Raw genomic sequence first — 24539 nt, 5'->3', positions numbered from 1 at the left:
CAAAAAAGAGAATGAAGAACTTTAATATCTAGGTTCTATCTGGTACCCCTAAGAAAATTCTTCTCCACTCAAAGAGCTAGGGCTCAGTAGATTTCACAGACACCATGGACACCTAGCATTTATGCTCATTACTTAGTCTGGACAGAGAATAAGAGAACTTAAATGCCTTTTCTGAAATGACATAGATGTACCCTGGTTGGCTTAATCAGCCAATATGATGACTTCAAATTATTTTCCCTGAAGGACTAGAATTTGCCAGACTGCCTGGGTACCACCTGCTAATTTTATAAAGACCTGCTAACCATAACATAATGAAAAGGCCAACTCCACATGGAGGTGGAAGAACCACCTTGAGAAGCATCATAATGTCATCCTCCTACAGGTGAGAGAGCTGCCAGTGTCTCACTATCCCTGGTACCTGGCTACACCCAAAAGGTCAGCAATTTCAAGTCCTTCCCAAAACACCTGCCTCTCTCAAGTCAAAAGCACAGTAAAAATATTTAGAAAATAGAGTGTGATTCTCCAGTCTGAAACTGTTCCTTTTCTAAAAAAAAAAAAAAAAGAAAGAAAGAAAAGAAAGAAAAAAATGTATTCCTAATACGAAAGCTTTTTAGAATAGCCCATTTGGAAAGTTTCAGGCATTTCCAACTAAGTATTGTGCTGTTGCAATGGACTGCCATGTAATCAAAGAGGACTACTTATTTCCCACCAGAGTTAAAGAAAAGATTTGTTCTGACAAGTCTTCTAATGGATTTCAGTCATTGTTCACAGGGTCGCGCCAGTTCTTCCGTACTCCTACCGATCTCAAAGAAAACTCAAGAAAAACAGAAACCAAAGTCTGCTCCACTACACTAGTCCACTACGTGAGCAGCATCTGTCTTTCACAGAGTAAGTACTTTATTCAATGGCACTCATAAAGTTGTAACTGAGAAAGGAAATAAATGAAATTTGGGGAAAAACAAAATTTGGAGAAGTCTATTTATAGATTTTTATTAACAAGATAAACTCGGGGATCAAAGTGTCTAATAGCCTTTGAACAGCCTCAGATTATGAATTCAATTAAATAATAAAAAAGATTGACAGTAGTAAGAAAAAATGTTTGAAAAAGATTGCTAGGTATTTGTGCAGGAGTAAATACATAGTGATAAATATGGAGCAAAGGGAAATTATGTAGCAGATTAGTGAGTCAGCTAAAGTTGCCTATAACATAGCAGAATGTATACAATGGCTTCCATCTTCTTTGAATTTTAAGGGGTAAGAAGGAAACAACCACTGACTACCCTTTTAGTATCCTATGTGTATTATATTAGATTTCTCTTTAGACCTCAGGTCAAAAAAGCTAATCAACTTATTAAAGCTCACAAAATCACTATTCTCAGGTCTATATCACTCTAAAAGTCAGACTTTTTCTATTACTACATACTACTGCACAGTTAATATTTCAATTGAATTAGTTCTCAGTAATTTTTTTAAAAACTGGACTAGCTCAAACATCCTTTTCCTGACATACTATCCCTAAAAAATACTAATTTTCTTGAACAAGAGCCTAATAACACATGGCCTATCAGGCTTTTTGACATTCTTTGCTACCTTTTCCTGGAAAAGATCTTTATTCCAGAGTAAGTAGGCAATAGTCTGCTTAAGATCAGCTCTAAGGCCTCACATTTAAGAGATGGGTTGCACTTCTAGACTGCCATGTTGAACTTAAAGCCCTCAGAACGAATGTCCTATGCTGTACGTTTTGCTACTATTTTTCCTGTAAAATACATCGCCTAAACCTAAGAGGTAAAGAATGAGAAAGAACCAGCAAGACATTCTAAAAAAGAAGTTTCAGGATCTTCAATTCCAAGTATTGAACTCCAGACATCAGGCGGCCTAGGACCCTGGGAAATGACAAGAGTTCTTGCCCCAATCCTTTGGAAGTAATTAAAACTGCAGTTTCTACAATTAGAAACACGAAAGCTCAGATCCTCCATGACTCATGATGGCCTTGAGCAAATTAATTAACCGAAGCCTCAGTTCCCACAGATACAAAATAAAGACACGGTGATAATGACACACATCACATACACTAATTATTGTGCCCAAGACCTACATTCTTCCTGTGAGCTTTCTCATCACTGTTAAATTCATCAGCTTGGAAGAAGTCTACAGGACAACTGACGGGGTTTGTAAACCTTCATGGGACCAGTACCAATTTCAGCTGACGAGCCCTTAGGAGCTTTGGAAAGTTAGTAGCAGCAATGGAAATGGCAAGATGTGGAAAGCAGCAAGCAGAAACTTCATAGGAAAAGGAATACATACAGGTTTAAAAACAAAGGTGGATGTATAATCCTCTCTACTAAAAGTTAGGACACCTGAAGTTAAAGAATGCTGGCAAGGGCATTAGAAGTGAAACAACATTTCATGAAGTGAAACAAAGGGCCTATTTTTCCATTACCATGATGGGGACACCAATGTCAGGCCACAGAAGGTCTTCTGAGGGCAGCTTGGGGGAATTCCATACCACGACTACCTTATTCAGGTAAGGGAGGCCATTCAGTCTCTCTAAAGAGTTCATGAGCACTTCCTCCCTCTCATAAGTCAACATCACCACCGTGAACTGCTCTCTTGGCACATTGCCTCCAAGGGCTGCCTGAAACTCCTTGCCAGAACCCCCAGTTCCGCCACCAATGGGCCGAAATCCAGTCCCTGAGCCCAAGAACTTGGCCTCTGAGGGCAACACAGGGTCAAAGGGTGTGTGAGGGAAAAGATGGAAAGGCCCTGGAGCAGAGTTCCAGCTGCGGTATAAGTCAGTGACAGTGAGGGTGAAGTTGCGGAGGTATTTGGGTGAGGCATAGGGCGGCTCTGTCTCTACCGGGCCCAGGTCCAGGTCCCCATTGTCCGCCATGTTGGGATCAGTTCCAGCAGCCTTGCCTGAACGATGGGGGATCTCGGCTGCTACCTCTTCCCGTATGGGAGCAGCTGGGATCTGTATGCGTGTCCTAATCATAGCCAGCACGGTATTAAAAATACTGTCAGTGGTGGAGAAGTAAGTCTCCCAGAGAAAGCGACCTTGACGCCTCATGGCCAGGAGATCACTATCAGAGAGACTCCGTAACAGGAAGTGAACCTCGGTAACACGTGGCTTGGGCACCACCAGGGCCGCCTCGTTCCACTGCAGCATGTCCTGGTATGGAAGCTGTACTTGCTCCCCCAGTACAACCGGGACAGCACCAACTTCCAGGGCTTCGAAGAGCCGGGTGGCACATCCAGATGAAATAACCAAGTGGGGATCCCCAGGAGTGATGATGAGGGCAAAGGTGGAACGCTTCAGCAGCTCTAGGCGATCCTCCCGCTCCCCACACAGTGCCCACTCAGTAGGCAGACTCAGCTTCGGCTGGTTTTTGCAGGTAAATTCTACCAGGACCTGATCCAACTTGCTGTCCTGTACCGCCTTGAGGGTGGCAATGATCCGATCATCATAGTCGGCAGGGGGGTCACCTTCCATTTCTTCTTCAAAGGAGCGGGCCTCCTGAAGGCTGGATCTCAGAGATTCAATCTTCTCACCCTGGAAGGTGAAAAGATATTTCCGCTTCACTGGCACCTGTGGTGGGATTTCCATGAAGTTGGGTTCTGACATGGCATGAACTAGGGGAGAGACTACCAAGTCAAAGCCAGGCCTATATTGGGCAGCATAGAAAGTGGACTGGGCCACCATGGCACGGCCTGTACTGACATTGTACAGTAAATTCTGGGTGTCTGACTTCCGGGACAGATTAATAATGATATGATTGTGTCCATCTGTCCGCCAGTATGGTAGAGAATGCAACTGCTTCTCAAGGTCAGCAGGCCGCAGCACTACTGGCTCCTGCATTTCTCCCACTAAAACCACATAAAGGCAGGCAATGTCCGCATTCTCCGTAACATAGACATTGGCCCGTGTTGTTGCCTGAAAAGCCTGCTTGACCAAGGGATCCAGGTAGCTGCCGAAAGCAAACTGGTCACTGTCATAAACATACACTGGAAAACCAGAAGTAAGAGGACAACGAGAATAATCAAAACAATTATGCAGCCGGCAACCCCATGTGGCCTTTGGAGGAGGAAGACCAGCATCGTCCTTCTCAGGGAGCAATCGGATGGGCAGAGAAAGTTTGGGCTGATTCTGAGCCATCAGCTCTTTGTAAGAGTGCTCCGTCTGGCTGATGACATTCTTGAGCTGCAGCAAGTCCTGCTTGGCATTCTCAATGCTTTTCTTACAGGCTTCGATCTTCAGGTTCAGCCTGGCAATCTCACTGTTCAGCTCCTGCCTCTTTGCTTCCAGCTGTAAAAGCTCTTCACTCACAGACTCACGGATGCGGCAGAGATCCAGCACGTGTTTTACTTCACAGAGCTCATTACCAGCCCGTGGGCCAAAAATCCGCTTGCCCGCCTCATCCGCCTCATCCAGAGTGGTGAGATAATAGTGAGCGATGAGGGGGAAGAAAACCAGGATGATGAAGAGTGTAAAACTGAGCCACGTGAGCCGGATGCGGTTGGACCAGCGTAGCATACAGGTTTGACCTCCATTTCCCGCACCCCCATTCCGCAACATGGTATAGCCTGTCATGAGTTCTTTGTGGCTGCTGCCCTCCCTGATCACGTTGGATCACTTGCCATCACCATGAGCTTCGATTTGGCAAAATTCAACTTCTTTTCACTCAGATGTTTCCAGAAGAGTCAGTGTGCTCCCTGTACAAGGCACCATGTAAAATGGAAATTTCATTTTCCTCAGCTGTGACTGAAACAGTCTCTGACCCTCTTCTCGTAGATTTTAAATTCTGCTTGTTGACCAAAGAATATGTCCTTAATCTTCATCAAACAGTAAAAGGTGCCACATTGTCGCCAAGATGAAAGGGAGGAGGAGCCTGATGATGAAACCCAGGAAAAATACCTTGGAATCAGACAGAACATTTCAACGGCCATCGCTCCTATTCCTTGGTTTTGTGGACCCACAAATATGCATAGTTTCTATTCACAGTACAGTAAATTCTGGGTGTCTGACTTCTAGGACAGGTTATACAGTAGCTGTTTGAACAGCTGCAGTTAAAAATGCCGGCCTCTTATCAATGTCTCTGACAACAATCAGGCCTGAAAAAGAAAGAAAAACATGTCAGTTTCACAAAGATTGCGTTCAATAACAACCCCCCAGAACATTTACAAAAATCCTTAAATCTGCTAAGGTGGAACAGTGTGTGGAACAGGTGTGTGTGTCTTAAACCCCAAGTAGACGTCAGTCTGATGTGAGCATGTTACTTGTGGTTAGTAAGAAATGGATACAGGCTCCCGAAGAGCTTCGATCTGCACGCCTCCAGCCAGCCTCTTCCTATATCACTGGATTGAGAGGGGCATGAGAACTCTATAAAGTGATGGTCCACTAAAATCAATAGTGGATGAACAATTGTTATCCGAGACGTGGGCATCATCCTCACATGGAGAGAAACACTCTCCTCTCCAACCTTAGTGGCTACATTCACTCTGAACATGTTTCCTTTTGATCTACTTAGCAAAAGAAAGGGACTTTGAGAAGCTTAATTTAGAGTAGAAAAGAGCTGAAGAGAATGATTTTGCTCTTCACCCAGTAGCAGACACAGGAATCCAGAGAGGAAAGGTATTTCCCAGTTTGTTTCTATTTATCTTCCATTAGCAGACATCAAGTCCTCCTTCTTAAAACAGAAATAGTAACTTGGTCTTTCAGAAGAGCACTATATTTAGGAATGAGAGGCATTACTTCATATCCCTCAGGGACAGACATGCTCCCAGACCTCACGCCTCAATGTCCTAACTCTCTAAAATGGAGGTAAGTGCATAGGGGAGAAACAAGTCTGCTGTGACAAAAATGAAGTGCAGAACATGGGAGGGTATTCATACTAGTGAATTGGGAAACAGCGCTGCCAGTCTTATGCTCTCACCAAACTTTCACCTTACAGAAGCTTTCTGCTTTCCTCTCAAATCCAACACATCCAGAAATCAATAATATGGTGTGCAAAGAATCACAGAAATTCATTTAGCCTAAGAGACGTGCTATAAACACCAAAGGTACTGGTACAAGGTATCACAAAATAAGTACTGTACTATCTCACAGAGCCTCAACTACTCTCTCCAGCTTCTACCTTTGTTCAAGATGCACAACTACAAGAGATTTGCTAACAGTCTTCTTTCTCTTTAACAACAAAAAGCTGATACCAGTGTTACTAAAAGGTATAAGTAGAGGAAGTGATAAGCACCACAAAGACAAAACAAAATTCTATCCTGGAAAAGATTAAGTCTGGATAATCTAAACCTGGATAATTTAGGGCCTGCCAAGCACCCCAAAGAACGTGGGGAAGTCAATATTTTTAAAGCATTCCCATTATCCTTTTGATTCAAGTGTTTAAATCTCTCTTTCACAGATGCACTAATGATCAAAACATAACAAAGAAGAATGGAGTGAAAGAAAAAAGAAAACAAAATCAAGATAATAGTGATTCCTCCCTTTCTTACTTCTGTGTGCCAGGATCCTTCCTTCCTCTGGCTTGTGTAGCATTATACTTCCATATAAGACTTCTTGAAATAGTGAGCACCAGGGCCTAATTTTAAAAGAAAATAGAAAAGTGACACACCATTAGAAAAATACTCAGTACTGGCACTGTTAAAGAATTTCCTTACTATCCCTCTAAAAAGGCCTCCTTTATGTATACATACGGCGGCATTAGTTTACTCCAGAGATGCCGATAAAAACACACTAGCACAACAGGTGTAAGCCAGGACCCTAATAGGCAAACCACCTAAATATACCGTACCTGCCATGCACTCGAGAAGGAAGTGAGGAAAAATACTAAAATGTGGGACGTCCTTACCTGTCTAAGTATATACTGGGCCAGTGAGGGAAGAGACAATAAACCTGGATGAGGGTGGTGAGGAGCATCTAGAGCAACAGATGGACCGACGTCAGCCCCCAGCTGACGGCCATGCACGTAAAATGACAGGCAGATGTGGAGGTTTACAACACAACAGTACGCGCTCTGCTTTTGCCTGTGTTTGAAAACTTTCATACTGAAAGCTCAAAAAAATTACAGAATCTAAACAAATGTTTTCTAAAACTCATTTTGAGACTATATTTAGTCTAATATTTCTGGTGCATCCAATGTATATGCAGAGCTGAGTATGAAATAAATGTTCTAATGGAAACTAATAATCCAATAATGACTCAAAAGAATATATCCCTATTAAGTGCCAGCTCTTTTACTGGAATAAGGCAAAAGTGTCATCAGTGTCCAATGGCATTAACTTTCCTTCTACACAGCTAATTAACTTATTTCAAGCCCAAAAGAAAAAGAACACTGAGAATCTCTCCTGTAATTCTCTGGGAAATGACAGTGAGGCACTAAGATCTAGAATACACGTCACCGGAACACTCTCTAGAAACATTTGGTCCCACCCAGTACATGATCCATTCTCAACACGATACATAACGCTACCTCACCAGCTGACTTCATATCTATCCCTACCATGTGCCCTACTTATAGCAACCAGAACTAAACCTGCCCCTTCCCTCCTCAGGCATCTTCAGTGCTTCCCACTGCACCACCAGGCCCTTCCTGACCAGCCCCATGACATCCGATCTCACTCACCATCACCAGCTGCCTTACTCACTCAGCTGTAGCTACACCAGCCTTCCTGCAAGCTCTGTACAGCTCTGAGCTCTGCACTGCCCGAGCCTTCGCACCTGCTGCTCTTTTTGTGTGAAATGTCCACTCACTCCCTAGCCCTGCTTTTTCCTGGTGATTCTTATCCTTCAGGACAATTTTCTTGACATTTTCATTATAAGCACCTTTCTTGGTCCCTGATGCTTTCTGGCATTAACCTACTGATATCCTTCATAATACCTTTTTATGCACTCATCCATGACTATCTCCCCCACCAAGACCTATTTCTTCAGCACAGAAATTTTGTCAGCTCCAATCCCTGCTGTATCATCAGCACCCAGCACTGTATCCAGACATTCTAAGTTTGTTAAATAACTGATTCTGTGTATGTCATTAATCACTTCCTCATTCTAAAAACTCTGTTCTTCCCTTGTTTTCCCTGAAACTGTGGGACTTTTGTTTTGGGTTTGTTGTTGCTGTTGTTTGTTTTTGGTGTTCTGCCACCCATCTCCTTGACTCATGTTCCCCATCTGCTTTGGGGCCACCTACTCTTCCTCCTACCCGCCTACCTCAAAGCTCTCAGCACCATATGCTAAGGAAAGCATCCACTTCAAAGGCTTTCATTAGCACCTATCACCACTACCAGAGCCCACCGGAGTCACAACTCCAACCCTTGCCCTTCTGCTTTGCACTTTTGTTTTGGTGGAGGTGCTGGGGAGTGTGCATGAGACCTCAGGAATTCTAGGCAAGTGCTCCACTAGCTATACCCTGGCCCAATTTGTTTGTTCATCAATAAAACGGCAACACCTACAAAAATTAGAGATAGTAAATAAAAAATATACTGCATGGTATCTGGCATAAAGGAGGTTATTGATTAGCTACAAGCCTTGGAGTTATTTTAAATTCTTCCAACTTCTCTCATCCACATTTAATCTGCTAAATCTTGCCAATTAGTTCAAATAATTATCAAAATAATATATGTGTAATAGTGATGTATGATGTTTATCCCTTTCTTTATTCAATTACCTCTACCTTAGTCCTGACCCTCAAATCACAACGCCAAATCTTACATTCTCTCCACCATTTTGTCCTTTGTTACTACTCTAAATCAATTATTTTATCTCGCTTAATAGTGCTTCAGCTTGAATAATTTCAGTTGATCTGTCTTTGAGCTCTCCAATCCATTCTTCAGTCTGTTAATTTCACCAAATAAATTCTTAATTTCTGGTATATTTTTTTCAGGTCTACAATGTCTACTGAGCTCTTTTTGAGATACTCCATTTTGCACTAGGAATTCTCATCTATTCTTATTTTTATTTTTTCTGGGATACAAGTTCTCACCATGTCACTAAGTTCTCCAAGTTTAGATCAATTTGAGATGCTCCTGCCTCGGCCTCCCAGAATACTGGGATTACAGGCTTACAGGCATGTGCCATCAGGCCTAGCTTTCTTCTATTTTCTTTTGCATATTTATAACAATTAAATTTTTATATACTAATTCCAATAAATGGGCCACCTGTGGAGGTGACCCAGCTACAAGGAAACTTGGCCAAAGCCAGCACTATGCTGCTTGGACTTTCAAACCCCAAAAATTGTGAGCTAAATAAATCATTATACATATTATTCGGCTGCAAGTATTTCATTGCAGTAACAAAAAGCAGGCTAAAACAGTAGTGTAAGTAATCTAGAGATGACTGAATGTATACAGAAGGATATGTGTAAACAAATGCAAACACCATGCCATTTTAATATAAACAACACAAATGTCAGCAGATTTTGGCATCCCCAGAGTCACTGGAACCAATTTCTCTCCCAGGACTGTATTCAATTCTCTTTAGAACTTACCCTGAAAGTGTAATGTGCACTCATCATTGACCAGGTTGAAAGCTTAGTATTTCCTCTTTCTGGTCAACTAATAAGATTCTTAGAACACTACCTACAATAAATAACCCGTACCAGAGCCAGGGATTTAGCTCAGTGCTTTCGGCGCCTGCCTTGGATCCCCAGTACCAAAATATAAAAATAAATAAATAACCTGAACCAAATTATATGCCACTATTAACTAATGTTGGAGCCCCACTTCATTTCTATCCTCTCCATTTGTTCTCAACAGCAGAACCCATGCCTGTTTAGATTTCACCCACACACTGACCAACGTCCTTGCTCACAAGTCCAGCCCTTTTTGTATTCCATTCTTTCCTTCCGGTTGTTTCATTTTTCCTGCAATAGTTCTTCAGTGAGGAATGAGTTCATCGTAAATCTTGAATGAAGATTTTGCTGGATATATATTGCTAGCTTTTCCTTTTTCACAAACACTTTGAAAATCCTCTAACTTTCCTTACTGCTATAGAAAAGTGAGACAACAGTCCAGTTGTATCTTGGAGGCAATCTGAGTTTCATTCTGGTTGTTTTAAACATCTTTTTATCTTTGGAGTTCTGCAGCTTCAATACAAACCATCAACCTATAAAATTTTGTGGGGTTTTTGTTTTTATTTTGGCTCCAGATTCTTTGACTTTCTGAATCTTACTATAATTCCAGCACTCTGACAAGCTGAGGCAGGAGTATCACAAGCTTGCAGCCAACCTGGAGAACTTATTGAGACTTTGTCTCAAAATTTAAAAATGGGCTGGGTGGGCCAGGGATTTAGCTCAGTGGTTTCGCCGCCTGCTTGGCAAGTGCAAGGACCAGAGTTCGATCCCAAGTACCAAATAAATAAATAAATTGGGCTGGGGATGCAGCTCATTACAAAAGCCCTGGGTTCAACCTCCAGTACAACAAACAATAAATAAAATCTCTACGCCCTTTGTGCTACGTTCTAGAAATTTCCTCACACTAATTTAGGGATTGGGAAACTTTTTTGGTAAAGGGCTAAACAGTTAATATTTTAGTGTTTCTGAGTCACATACAATCTCTATAGCAGCATATTTTGTCTTTTCTTTTTAAAAAGCCCTGTAAAAATGTAAAGAACAGAGCTAGGGACTTAGCTCAGTGGTTCAGCCACATGCCTTGCTAGCGCAAGGTCCCGAATTCAATCCTTGGTACCAAAAAAAAAAAAGTAAAAAGCATTTTTACCTTGTAGGCCATTTAAAAAACAAACAAACAAACAAACAAACATGCCATTACCCAGGTTAGGCCCACGGGCCAAACTCATCTAGTTCATTAATTTTCTCTTCTGTGTGGAAGCTACTATTTATCCTAGCCGCTGGGTTTTAATTTCAATGATTACTTTACATTTCCCAAAGTTCTACTGACTTTTAACTACCTGGCATTATTTTTACAACACCACCTTGTCCTTTCTTATGTTTTCCATCTCTTCTCTTCGTGGATTTACTTTGCTCTGTCTGCTGATTCTTAAAGACAAATAGTAGATGGTTTCCTCTTAGCTTTGTAATTCTGTACAGAGTTCATCTTTGGGTGCTTTATTTCTGAGAAATCTATGTGCTCTGGATTCAGAATGTGTCCCGCTGGCGCAGTCTTTGTTTGATAGACATCTCTATCATAGCATCAGCCTTAGACCACTTTTATGTCAATTTTTCCATCTGCAGACTCCTCATATGAACAAAATCCACACAATGAGGGCCCATGGTCCTGAGTTCTCCGTGGGTCTCTTCTCCCCCACCAATCCAGGACCAGGATAAGAGCGCCTTCTCTAAGCGCAGGCATAGATTTTTGTCTTCCATAAAGATCCAAATCTTACCTGGTATCTCAATTCTAATGCTCACAGACCCAAGGCCTTTTACCTCTAGTCTCTGAGAAAATTACAGCACAAGTTACTATAACTAAACAAAGAAAAATGCAAATTACTAAAGCACTGTAGCATCAGACTGTTCACCAAATGCTTTGCTCTTCAACCCCAACTTTCCCCTACCACTGCTTCTTTATTTTAATGAGAATATACCTTTCTTTCATGAGAGCACAACATGCACTGTGAAGCAGGGGAGGGGGAGGGTTGTAGCAATGTAATCTACTATTGTGCCAAAGGCAGAGGCTTTGCCTCTTTTTTCTATCCGTATATACTTACAAAAACGGGACACCATATGTTGTTGTCTTGTAAGCCACTTTTTTTTCTTATATCACAGTCTACTGTCCCACATCATCAACATCCTACTGCATGAAGATGAATAGTTGAATATCCTCCTACAATATAGAAAGACCATTATTTAAACTATCCTCTTTCATTAGACATTTAAATTGTTTCCAATTTTTCATTATTGTAATCAATGCTTATAATCAATAGTCCTATAATTATCTTTGCATACATCCACAGAATTTTTTAATGTGAAATTGCTGGGTCAGAGTAGTATAGCTAAAATGTCTTAAGTTATAGTCTACTAGTCAGATGATAACATATCCTCCTGGCAGCAATATAGATCCCATTACCAATAGCGAGCCAATAATGGCATGACATCAGTTGTGATTACCCACCAAGTATCTACTAGCTCCACTATAGCTCCTATTCTGTCTCACAGTTTGGCTGGATCAGTTCTTGCCTAAAGGAAGTAACTAGAAGCAATGTGTCACTCACAGTAGCACGCATTTGCAAACAAGTATGGACTCTCCTTCCTTCCATATAAAAAACCGAAAGCATCAAACTCCAAAACATGAAGAGGCAAGTCAGAAGCAACTCAGACTGTGTTCCCACTGGATAGTCACTAAGAGAGCTGCCGACCCACATCAGACCCTCATGTGAACCATCAACTTTTGTCACACTGAGCCACTGAGATTTCAAGTCTGTAGCTGCAGTTAAGCAATAAATTAATCAAACTAAGTGTCATCTGTACCTTAATCTGACAATTTAACAGGTAAAATGTAATTCTAGTGTTTTCATCTTATTTCAGGAAGTCAAAAAAATTTATTTTTGACTATTTCTCTGTCCAGGCATCTGAGCCCATTTGTTTTGCCATATGTTTTTTTTTTTTTTTGGTACCGGGGATTGAACTTGGGTCCTTGCGCTTGCAAGGTAGGCCACCGAACTGCTGAGTTAAATCCCCGGCCCTACATATGTTCTATTTTTAAAAGTGCCTTTTCATCATGTCAGCACACTGCTCACTTCTGAGATCCCATTCAGCCAAGGTTTGCTCCACCTCCTTAGGCTATTTAAACTACTTACAGGTTCCGATCAGGACGCTCAGGCACTTTCCCCTGCACTCAAGTCAGAGGACTCAAAACCTAAGCCACAGTTTACTAGTTTCATTTAAGTGATTCATTTCTCTCCAGCTAGATTAAAAGCTCCTTATACCGAGAAACTATTTTTCTCACCATTTTGAAAGATTTTCATGAAGTATCACATAGGAGCAGGTCATTGTTCAAAAAATGATACAAGTCTTAGTTTGCATTTATCATCCCCAATCAAGTTTGAAACTTGGGAGACTATAGTCTTAATTCAAAGCAAATAATACATTTAAAATAAAAGAGAATTTCATAGCTAGGAGGAAGCTTGAAGGTCATCTGGATCTGAAGCTAGAGGAATCTTACATAATCTCTCTATGTCTATTTCCTCCTTGTAAAGTGATGTAGAAAACTCCTACCTACTGCTACAGTTAGTGTGGAGGTTAAATAAGATATTACAGATGAACAAAATTTATAGGACACAGCTAACATACTGCTAAGAGAAAAATTTACGTATGAAATGCTTACATTAGAAAAATCTTAAATCAGTAATCTAAGTCTCTACTTCAAGAACCTAGAAAAAGAATCAAACCCAAATGGGAGAAAACAACAAAGAACCAAAGTAAAATCAAAGAAGTAAGTTCAGCCTACAAGACTGACAAAGAAAAAAGAGAAAAGGTACAAATTACCAATATCAGAAATGAAACAGGTATCATTACAGGAAACAAAAAGAAAGGGAAGGATGAGCACCCCTAACCCTTAAATAAAATGGACTGCTGGGCGTGGTGGCACACGCCTGTAATCCCAGCACTCGGGGAGGCTGAGGCAGGAGGATCGCTGTGAGTTCAGACCAGCATGGACTACACAGTGAGTTCCAGGTCAGTGTCAACTACCTCGTGAGACCCTGTCTCAAAAAATAAAACAAAACAAAAACAAACAAACAAACTAAAATGGACTTATTTCTTCAACTCACCCAGTTGACACTCTAATGTAAAATCCCCCCAAAAAATCTCCAACCTCCGATGATTTCACTGGAGAATTCTACTAAACATTTAAAGAAAAATAAATACCTGTACTACACAATCTTTCCCAAAGGAAGAAACACTTCCCAGTTCATTTTAAAATCCTGGCATCACTTGATATCAAAGCCAAACAGAGTTCCCAAAAGAGAAAACTACAAATCTCTCTCATGAATGCAAAATAAAAATATCTAAACTGTTAGGAAACAGAATTCACCAACATATAAAAAGAGTTCTATGTTGTGTTTGAGTACGCAAAGTTTTGTTTTGCCTTGCTAAACTGTCCCGGCTGGCCTTCAACTTGCAATCCTCTGCCCCAACCTGAGAATACCTGAGATTACAGCTGTAGGAAGGTGTTGTTTTAATGTAATTAATCTTTTTTTAATTCATTAAGTTTATTGGTACATTTTAGGTACACAATATGACATTCATCATTGGGAATTTGTACACTCACATGATGTATCTTGCTTATTTATTCCCCATTCCCCTGCCCTCCCTTCAACTCCTCCAACCCTCCCTATTTACAAAGGCTTTTTCTATTTTTTTCTTTTCTCATATTTTTTCTTTTCCCTTCTTTTCTTTCCCCTATCGCTCCTACTTCCCCTTCCCCTTCAGACCTTTTCTTCCTATTTCACATTATCTATTAGCTAACTGGATGCACATTGAGGCCATACTTTCAAGTGAAATAAATAAGACACAAATGTGTAAATACCAGTTTCTCTGGTACAAAAGTAAATGAGGATTAATGGAATTAATCTTACCCAGAAGCATAAAAATTCTCTCCATTTATTCAAATCTTCCTTTATTTCCCCATCAAAGTGTTTTATTGGGCTCACTTACTGTCTATATCTCCTACTGTTGATTTGTAAGTATTTTCTATTTTTCAATCTTCCACTCCTGGTTCTCTAACCGCTTTCTCTGCTCCTTTGCATCTCTCCTTTAACACACCGCAATTGTACCCCACAGATTTGTCCAGGGTCCTCTGCTCAGTCTTGACTTTCCACAACTGGTCAGCTAGCCACCCCAAACTGGATGACTCTGAAGTTACCTTCCCTATCATCCGTCACCTCCTTCCTGACACCCCTTTTCCAAAGCTGGCAACAGAAGACATCTATACTAGCAACGAGGGTACGTCTTCTATGACTCCAAGGAGAGGTTACAACATATAAGTGTCTTGGGGAGATCGCCATAGTTGTACTTAAGAGATTAATCATTCTGATCATGAGTAATGTCCTACTTTGAACTGTTCCCGTAATCAAAACTTTTTGCTGATGAGTGGAAAGTAGAATCTTGATCTGCTAAGCCATTTACTTGGGGGCTGGAAAAAGCTGTGTTCCTGGAAAGCTGAAAATGATATGTAACACAATGCAAAAGCTGGGGAAGCTGGGCTTTGAGTCCAACTCAGAGTCTTGGTGCACGGGTGTAACCCCTTTTCATCTTCTCACCCCTACACATCAAAAATACCAGTGTCCTCTATGATCCCTCTTCTCTTTCAGCTTTCCTTATCACAATAACAAACTCCTGAATTATCAGCAGGAACATCACCCTGTTCTATCAGGACCTGCCTTCAAGACTTTAATATAAAAACTATCATACTTGACTTTTTGTCTTTTAAAACTAATCTCTGATACAGAAATTTCCTATCATGAATTTGGAACAGCTCTTAATAGTCTTCCTTGTGTTTTTCAATAAAGTTGTATAGTTTTACACACACACACACACACACACACACACACACACACACACACACACAATGAAACTGCACCAAAACACTCAACAGAAAAGATGAGAGAAGCAGACTGGGGCTGGTTCCATGTGAGCTGCTGTTACAAATTCATCTGAAGGGTATGGAAGAAGAAAGAGACAAGGGAACATAAGCCAGCCACTCTCCAGATGTTCTCATCTTGATAAACTTTGATATTTTCAGTAATTATGATTAATAGCTAGCATTTATTGTGCTGTGTGCCAGGTTTGACCTACTATATTCCTCAACAGACTAAATCTTCACAACAATTCTATGAAGTAGTTATTACTTTTCTTCTCATTTTGCACATGAGCAAAACGAAGGCAGATAATTTGCTCAAGGTCATCAAGTTATAGGATAAAATTTGAATTCAAATCCTCTGACTCTAAGGCCCACAATCTTAATGCCCCAACAATTATGCTAAGCTGCCTGTAATATAATTCACAAAACACAGTAACACACAAAAGAATTATTTTTACATTCTCCATAATTTTTCTGGTCCACTCTAACCATGAGTTATGATTACAGTTGAGACCCATGGCAAACTTAAGCCAACACTACAAACATATTTAAAGTATTTATGGGATAAATGAAAAAAGAAAACATATTCAGAGAAAAATATTTTTACCAGTGTACTCCTGACTACCTATATAACTCTGCATGTGGGACTGTTTTCTTTTTCATCCAACAGACAATCACACAATCCAGGTCTACTGAATGGTGTGCATAATCTTGTTATTGTCATCACTACAGCCCTTCAAATTAGGTAGACAGTTCTACACAAGAAACCACTTCAATAAGGTTGGTAAAAGTGGTATTTCAGAGGCTTTTGTTTTGTTTGTTTGAGAAAGGATCTCCTTATGCAGCTCAGGCTGGCCTCAAACTCACAGTGGGGTGCCACCATGCCTCACTTTTTTGTTTAATACTAACAACCCAAAAATAAATCATTTCCTGACTTCCCAAGCACAGAAATGATAGTCTGTCATATCCAGATAGTGCCTATTTCATGAAATCAAGTAGGCTAATAAAGACTAAACAAATTCCCCAAGACTACCACTATTAAGATTCTGACTTCTCTCTTATTATTTTGTTTTGTTTTTCAGTACCAGGCGGATTGAACTCAAAACCTCGTACTTGCAAGGCAGGCAGCAGAACCACTGAGCTAAATCCCTGACCTCTCTTACTATTTAAACAAACAAAAGGCACTTTCCGGGGAAGCTAATTATAGTTAAAGAATGACTTGTAAAAAATTGAATGAATGCCATTTACAAGTTAGAGATCAAGGCCATGTGTTTTTCACAGTACAACCAAGTTTTTTTTAATGCATAAATGTAACCTGGGTGTAAAAAAGGGAAACAATATCATCAGTAATTAAAAATCCAAAACAAATGTGAAAATTAGTTGTGCCTTGACATATTGAGTCTGAAGCAAGATTATATCATCAGACAGCCAGAGTCAAGCCACCCTTATTAGAGGAATTTTAGAAAGGAAAAATAAGCACAAATATTCATTTAACAACCTATATGTTTAACAGGTGTTCGGATTTAAGACCAAGCCGGCTATTCAGACTTAGGACTTTTTAATGCAGTTTTGTACATCTGGTTTATAGAGCTTCAGTGTCTTTTTTTGGTGCAGTGCACGTTTATACAGTACTATGATTTTTATATAGTACTATGATTGTACAGGACGTAGCTTTATGTTGTGTTATACATTACAGTACTGCATGTAAGCCATGCAAATAAAAGCAAAGTCATCAAATTGGAGTTTCCTTTGACCATTTCTTTGTTCTAAATATTATAACGTACAGTGTACAATTCCTCCAAGCACTAACAACCTATTTGCAGGATCAGAATTCATTTGTTAAAGGAGGAATCTTATTCTTTGGGCTCCAAAGATTTTAAAGATCAGAGGTATTCCAAAAATGCAATTAGCAAACAAATCTTAAAATACACAAAAGGAACCCATCTTTAAGCTAACAGACTTACCCTGCTGCTCAACTGTACTTGTTTTAAGAATTAAACTGAGACTACCAGTACCTGTTTAGTCACCAATAAACTTAACCCTGGAAATCTCTACTCCCAGGGTAAGTCCTCAATTTGAAAAGTATGCCATTGCTGGTATGCTTCCCCTCCCTGCAGTTTCATAACATCAAACAAATCAAATCCTACTATCTGACCTCTGAGTTTTTAAATAGGGATACAAATCATTCAGGGCTAATTTAAACAAATGTTTTTCAGGTTATAAACTCAGCCCCCTCTACATTTACTGAATCAGAATTCTCAAGTGCAAGTCCCTGGCTTGAAAAGTTTGACAAAAGTTTCCAGGTGTTTAAATGCAGAGCACACAACCCTAACTCCAACAGCATTGGTCTCATGAAGGACTGAGTGCATCTAAATCAAGAGGCAACTAGGACAAACAGCAACATAGCTGAACTCACGTACAAAGCCCGCAGCCACATTACACAGCCTTGGAAGACTGTGAAGGGAGTGAGGGTAACCACTCCCTCGTATCCTCACAGTACACCAGACAGAGCATCCCAGATGACGCACTCATGCATACTCTCCCATCCTATCAGCCACACGGGAGGGGGAGTTATTTCCACTTCACAGATGAAGAGGTGTGAATCACAGAGGTTACCTGGTTAGGTAATTGTTCAAGACAATAGAGCAAGCAAGCTGAGGACCCAGACAGAAATCAGGTCTATATGACCTCGGGCCCTATACAACACTTTTCACTATTTGTTTGCTTTACAAAATATATTTTTTCTGAATTCATTTTTCACAATAAGCATGTATCATTTTTGTAATTAAGAAAAAGTATCTGCTACAGTCATATTAAAAGATACAATACTAGATATTTAATCAATAGTGTGGTAATTATCTATTTAAGAAAAAAAAATCAGATTCCTGGTTGAAAAACCAAATTAAAAATAAGTCCCGCCGGGCGTGGTAGTGCACGCCTGTAATCCCAGCACTCTGGAGGCTGAGACAGGAGGATCACTGTGAGTTCGAGACCAGCATGGGCTACATAGTGAGGTCCAGGTCAGTCTCAACTACCTAGTGAGACCCTGTCTCAAAACACCAAAAAAAAAAAATAATAATAATAATAAGTCCCAGCTAGGGCTGGTAATGCATGCCTATAATCCTGACTGCTGCTCAGAAGACTGAGGCTGGAGGTTATCCTAGGTTTAAGACCAAGCTGGGCAATTTAGTGAGACACAGTCTCACAATTTAAAATAAAGTGGGGGGCAGGGATTTAGCTCAGTGGTACTGCCACCTGCCTCGCAAGCATCAAGGACCCCAGTTCAATCCCCGGTACCAAAAAAATAAAATAAAATAAGGTCTGGGGATGTAGCTCAGCACAGCACTCCCTGGGTTCAATCTCTAGTACTGTAGGGTGGGAGGATCCCAATTCAAGAATTTTAATAAATGAACTACAAGAAGAAAAGGAACACATATACAATAATTTCATCTCAGGAAGCAGAGATTTTCTAGGATTTCAAACAAAAGCAGAATCCATAAAAGTTCAGATTTGAATACCTAAGAATCATGGGATTATGTGTATTTATATGGAAAAAACCTGAAACTTGTTTAGCAGACTGGGGAAGTATTTACAACATGACCCAGTTAAAAGCAGCAAAAGCAATACAACAGTTAAGGGACATTAGACAGGAAGTTACACAAAAAGCATTTCAAATGATAAAACATATTTAAATGTTTAACCTTCCTAGCAATCAAAGAAATGTACAATTCCAACACGACACAATGCCACTTTCTACCTATAAGTCAGCAAACAACTGTGAATTATTCTATCTGGTGCTAATCGGGATCCAGGGCAAACATTCCCACAGTGCTGCAGGGACTGAGACCTGGCACACCTTTCTAGGTCATAAAGGCACTGAAACCGAGCCTGCCCTCTGGTCCTGCAATTCCACTTCCAGAAATTCTTAAGAAACAATGATAACCTGTCATGTAAAAAGGTACAAGATCCCTGTAATGAATGTAACTGTACTGTATACCTAGAATGTATCAATAAATTCAATAAAAAAAAGAAACAATGATAAATGAGAAAAAAAATTAACTTCAAGAATGTTCAAATAAAGGTGCTATAATGAAGCACAGTAAGTCTCTGAACTCTGCCAGCAGCTATAGCGGGGCAGGTACTCTTGCCTGGTCCTAGTGAGAAGGGAATGGAAAAATAATTTCCCATGTATAACACAAAGTAAAATCGTTTTGTCTTTGACTCAGCAATTTCACTTTCTAAGAATGTGTTCTAGGTGAACAAAGATTTGTATATAAAGATGCAAACACCTCAGAATTCAGTATAAGATATGCAGTACACAATACATAAATTAACTATTCCAAAGAAGAGCAAAATTAAATATGAAATTAGAATTTTTAAAAGTCAATCTTATGGCCATTATGCTATCAGTAACCTCTTCAATGATTTTAAATAAAATGGAAAAATGTTCAGAGTATGTTAAGTGGAAAAATACAGATGTAAAAACCATGTAACTAGTATGATAAAAAATGTTTAAAATGTATATTTTCTGAGCAGAAAAACAGAAGCAAAAGCATCAAAGCAGCACGTCTAGCTGATGGAACTATAGATTAGGCAATTTTTGTATTCTTCAAAATGACAGGGGATTACTTTCATAAACGGGAGAAATGTGTAGAAACAAGTTTTAATAAGATCTTCAGATGGATCTTGCTAACATATTTTCCCAGAACACTCAACTTGATGTCAAGTGCCTAGATTATAAACTAGTCTAAGGTTTCCATTTCTCAAGAAAACATGTTTTTTATTTTATGCTGTGGGAGCATACAATTGATATTAATTAATATCCTTGGCCTCCCTAAGAGGAATGCAGAAACTGAAGCAAAAGCTTGCTAAGCCAAACATAAATCAGCTTATGACACAGGCAACCTACTTCAACCTCCACACGTGGATTCCGCTCATGACTCCGTTTTGCCCCCCTTAACTTTACTGTCTTTCTGATCCATGATGGCTCCTAACCTCACGATTCCTTCCTCTGTTGACTCATAAGCTCCTGGACCTTTTTAAACTTGTAAATTGAAGGGTTGAGCTAGATGACCTCAAAGATCCTTTTAATTCTACAGCCTAATAATTTACAACTGTCTTGCACCCAGGAAACACAAAATTGATGCGGGAAAAAATTCAACAACATATTGACTCAAGCATCAATGCTCTACCCAACACATTCCGTTCTCTTTTCACGTCTAAGATCTCAAACTATGCTTCCCTTTAAAGGCCTCCCCTTAACTTTCCATTGACTCTATTAAGAATGGCTTGGGACCTCATCAACTATTTTTTCCATTCAAAGCCACAGTACATTTATATTTTTACAGCTTCAGAAATAAAGGAAGTCATGCTGGGAGGAGTAAGTCCAGATTGGAAGAAAACCCAGGACACAAAAAAACTTTTATCACTTTGGAATTTCTATAGAGGAAATGTAATAGAGATAAAGACAGAGTTCAGCACTGAGATCTCAAAATGACATGGAAATGATTTCATTTAACAACCTAACACACACAAGCTGTTTTTTCAGCAAGTCAAGTGCATACAACTGTTTAGGTTAAAAACCTACCAAACTTTGTTTTGCTTTTATTAAAAAATAAGTGGAGTGTGGAAAGGGAGTGAAGGCTACTGTCAGCCGGTGCTGTAGACTGCAGATTGTATCCTGAGCGTCCACTCTGAGAGGGCCATTAACACTGTAAATGAGGGCAGAGGACTCAGAAGCTGGTGAGTGGACTTAAAACTGTCAAATCAGAACAGCTGATGGAAAAAGGAGCATTTGGTCCAGGGAAAGGATGGAGTAAAGGGTGGCAATCTCAATCACTATGGAAGCCCAACAAATCAAGTAAATGAGGGAAGCTGGCTGGTAAAGACTAGGCAAAATCTATTTAACATCTAAAGAAGACTACTAGCATCAGAAATGTGTGCTATGCATCAGAAATCCTCAAACATCTGAAAAAACTGCCATAGGGAACGGGAATAGATTTGTTCTATGTGCTCCTAAAGGATGACATTTTTAGGAAGGCAAACCACACTTCAATCTAGGGAAAAGTCTCCCAGAGGCCAGAGTACAAACTGAAACAGGCTGCCGAGGGGTGGTGACATCACTTTAAGAATTTACAAGGGGAGCCAGGTGTGGTGTCGAATGCCTATAATTCCAGCACAACAGAGGCTGAGGCAGGAGGACTGCCACAAGTTTAAGGTCAGCCTAAACTATATAGTAAGACCTTGTCTCAAAAAAGAAAAATTTACATGAGGACAGGTTAGTCAATATTACTAACAAGTTCAAGAATTCTGTCATTTTTTATCTTGGTCAAATAACCTAACCTCCTCCAAGTTCAGTTTTGTTTTGTTTTGTTTTTTCCTATTTCCCTTTGAAAAAAATGTTAAATGTTTATCCTCCCACCTCTCAGTGGCTTTTAAGATCAAAATCTGTGTAAGAAAAATGTGGGGCTAGGAAGGTACCACAATGGTAGAGGGCCTGTCTACATGCATGAGCCCTGGGTTCAATGCCCAGCACCAGGAGAGAGGAGGAAAATTTAAAGGGGTGGGGGAACTATACAGTGACAACGAACTTAAATAGCCACTCTTACAATCTATCATCATAATACTGTATGTTTGTATGTTTTATCATTCTTATGCTAAGGGCATATTCCCAACCTTTTTTTTTTTTTTTATTATTACTCCTCCCTCAAAGTAACAAAGGAAGTTGGAGAAAAGGGTTAAAATGATGACAATGTGAGACACTAAGAGTAAACAGAGAAAACTGTCACCAGAGCAGACATCCAGGATGTTAATCATTAATATCATTGACCAGACTAAAAGGTACTGGACCCAGTCAAATGTTGGAATATACAAAAGTAAGGGGGTGTGTGCCAGGCAAGCTACAGCTACTGCGTGGTTGTCTAGGCAAAGCTGTACTGGAGCACCGCCTTGCTCAGCGGGCTATCCACTACGCCTAGGTATTGCAGCCGCATGTATTAGGTTCTGTTGTCTATCCTGCATATGCTGATTTCACTATGGCTCATCCTCCTATGGCTCCAGCCTGGGATTTGAATGGGTCATTTGGATGCCTCTGAGCAATATCCTACACCGTACGCTACGACCTAACTATAGCAGAGGTTTGTTATTGTATGAGTCTCCAAATTCCTCTTCTACTTGAAAGATTTCAGATTTTTTAAAATCCTGCTTCTCTTCAACCTAATTATATCACCCAAGACACCTGGAAGACTGAAACTGTAAAGGGTGACTGGTTCACAGAGGAAACGAGAGAGCTTGCTTACAGGTGAGCACACCTCGCGCTCTCAACAACTCAATGCCACCTGCCTGAGATTTGCTATTTCACAGAACCTCCTTTCTTTGAGTTTAGCTGCCTCCTCATCACAGGTGTTCAAAAAAAAACGGTTATCAAAAGTTAAGAGAAGACAAAAACAAAAAGGAAAGTAATACTTCAGGAGAAATTCTGTGAGCCGGGCTTCCTCCCCAGCAGAATCAGTAGGCAGTTCTAGGACGCGATGAAAGGTCCCTGCAACAGTTTGAAGTAACTGCGCGGAGACACCCACACGACGCCGACAGCACACGTGGTGGGATCTTCACTTTTTCCTGGCTCCACCTCAGGCAGCACCCACAGCCCTTCTCCGGAAGGCTGCTCACCAGTCGCAGCTCCACGGGGACAGCTGCCACTGCCTCCCCCTGTGCCACCCTCCAATGTCACTCACCCCACAGCTAGCCTTCTCCACTGCCAGGCCTTCTGAGGGCTCCAAAACCTCTGCTGGATCTCGCCCCTCCTAGAAGATCCATTTCCCTTTCTAGCCTGTTCCGTCAGTCTTCACTCTCAGGTGAAAACGCTCAGACCTAGTTAAGCGAGTCCAACCACACACCAAATATTTAATAAGTTTTTCCCTAGAAAAATGAGAGGTAAGGGAATGAAGACACGAGCTTGTCAAGCATCTAGTTATTAAACACACAGTTCAAGAACGTTGAAGGGCCACAACTTTAGTCCTCTTCCAAAAAACGTTCAGGCTAACTTCCCACACTCCTGAGTATTTACTCCCCAGGCTCCCCACAGGAAAAGGTATTTTTAATACACCAGAAAAAGAGTTTAAGGACATGGCGATGAGGCTGTTGAGAACGCCTCCCTGTGCGCATGACTACCAATGTCCCACACTACCAGCCCAGGCTCTGGACAGTTACACAGCTGTCAGTGGACGACAGAGCCAGGCTCGCTGATGGGCAACACAGAGAAAAGTGCAGGCAGTCCACAGGACTGCGAAACACTAGGATTTTTTTAAGAAGAAAAAGAATCCCCCCCCGGGGGGTATCCAGCCTTCAAAGGCGAAGTTACCTAAATTGGAAGAACAACGGGACAAACTGAAGAGAAGAAATGCTAAACACCTCTTAAATAAATCACATATGGGAAAGGAAAACCGGACCCACGGTATTCAGCGTTTTCTCCTCCACCAAAGGAGTCAAACCAAAAGGACCTAATGAAGCCTTTAGAACGTTTAAAATAAAAGAAAAACAGTCCTGGCTCAGGAGAGGAATCCCACCAAATTCTGGTCTGCTGAGGGCCACAGGGAGCTAAGCACCCTAGCCCCGGCTCCAGTCCACGGCTCCGGCCTGGGACTATCACCTCGCAGGGCTGGAGTGCGGAGAGCACCCCGCAGCCCCTCTCCCGAGCCCCAGGGGCACCGAGCAGGAGCACCGAGCAGCAGCACCTGGACCCCTGGACAGGAAGTGGCCATCAGAAAGAAAAGGAGGCAGCCAAGAACGCGAGCCCAGGGAAGGGCGGCTGCAAGCGGCTGTGCGTGGAGCAGCCGGACAGAGGTGGAAGTGTGCACGAGGAACACGGGGATCGGGCAGCCGGACAAACGTCGCGACAGAAGATGCTCCCCGCCAGCAGCCGGGCAGCTCCGCGACAGAGGAGGGCGGAGAGCCGAGGGCTCCGCGGGAGCCGGGAGCCCAGCAGGCGGCAGGAGGTGAGT

The 24539-nt window shown here is 41.0% G+C and overlaps 1 protein-coding gene across 4 annotated transcripts in view; it reads right to left on the bottom strand.

Moving 5' to 3' along the window:
• Extl3 (exostosin like glycosyltransferase 3) overlaps window positions 1-24539 on the bottom strand; it is an 86290-nt gene that overhangs the window by 19435 nt on the left and 42316 nt on the right. For 2 of the 4 annotated variants that reach the window (XM_010623101.2, XM_033765518.1), the window contains exons 1-4: window positions 23274-23296; window positions 11669-11784; window positions 6502-6587; window positions 2441-5109 (exon numbers count right to left, since the gene is read on the bottom strand). In XM_010623101.2, the coding sequence (XP_010621403.1) occupies window positions 2441-4588 (2148 nt within the window). In that variant the 5' untranslated portion in view covers window positions 4589-5109; window positions 6502-6587; window positions 11669-11784; window positions 23274-23296. Of the gene's footprint in view, window positions 1-2440; window positions 5110-6501; window positions 6588-11668; window positions 11785-23273; window positions 23297-24539 lie in introns of those variants that run through there. The other 2 variants (XM_010623094.3, XM_033765517.1) reach the window with 2 other exon arrangements.

This window comes from Fukomys damarensis, unplaced genomic scaffold, assembly GCF_012274545.1.
Source record: "Fukomys damarensis isolate Sample0158 unplaced genomic scaffold, DMR_v1.0_HiC HiC_scaffold_18, whole genome shotgun sequence".
NCBI classification, from domain to species: domain Eukaryota; kingdom Metazoa; phylum Chordata; class Mammalia; order Rodentia; family Bathyergidae; genus Fukomys; species Fukomys damarensis.
The sequence above is the reverse complement of the archived record's forward strand: the minus strand, read 5'-3'. Positions and strand labels throughout refer to the sequence as shown.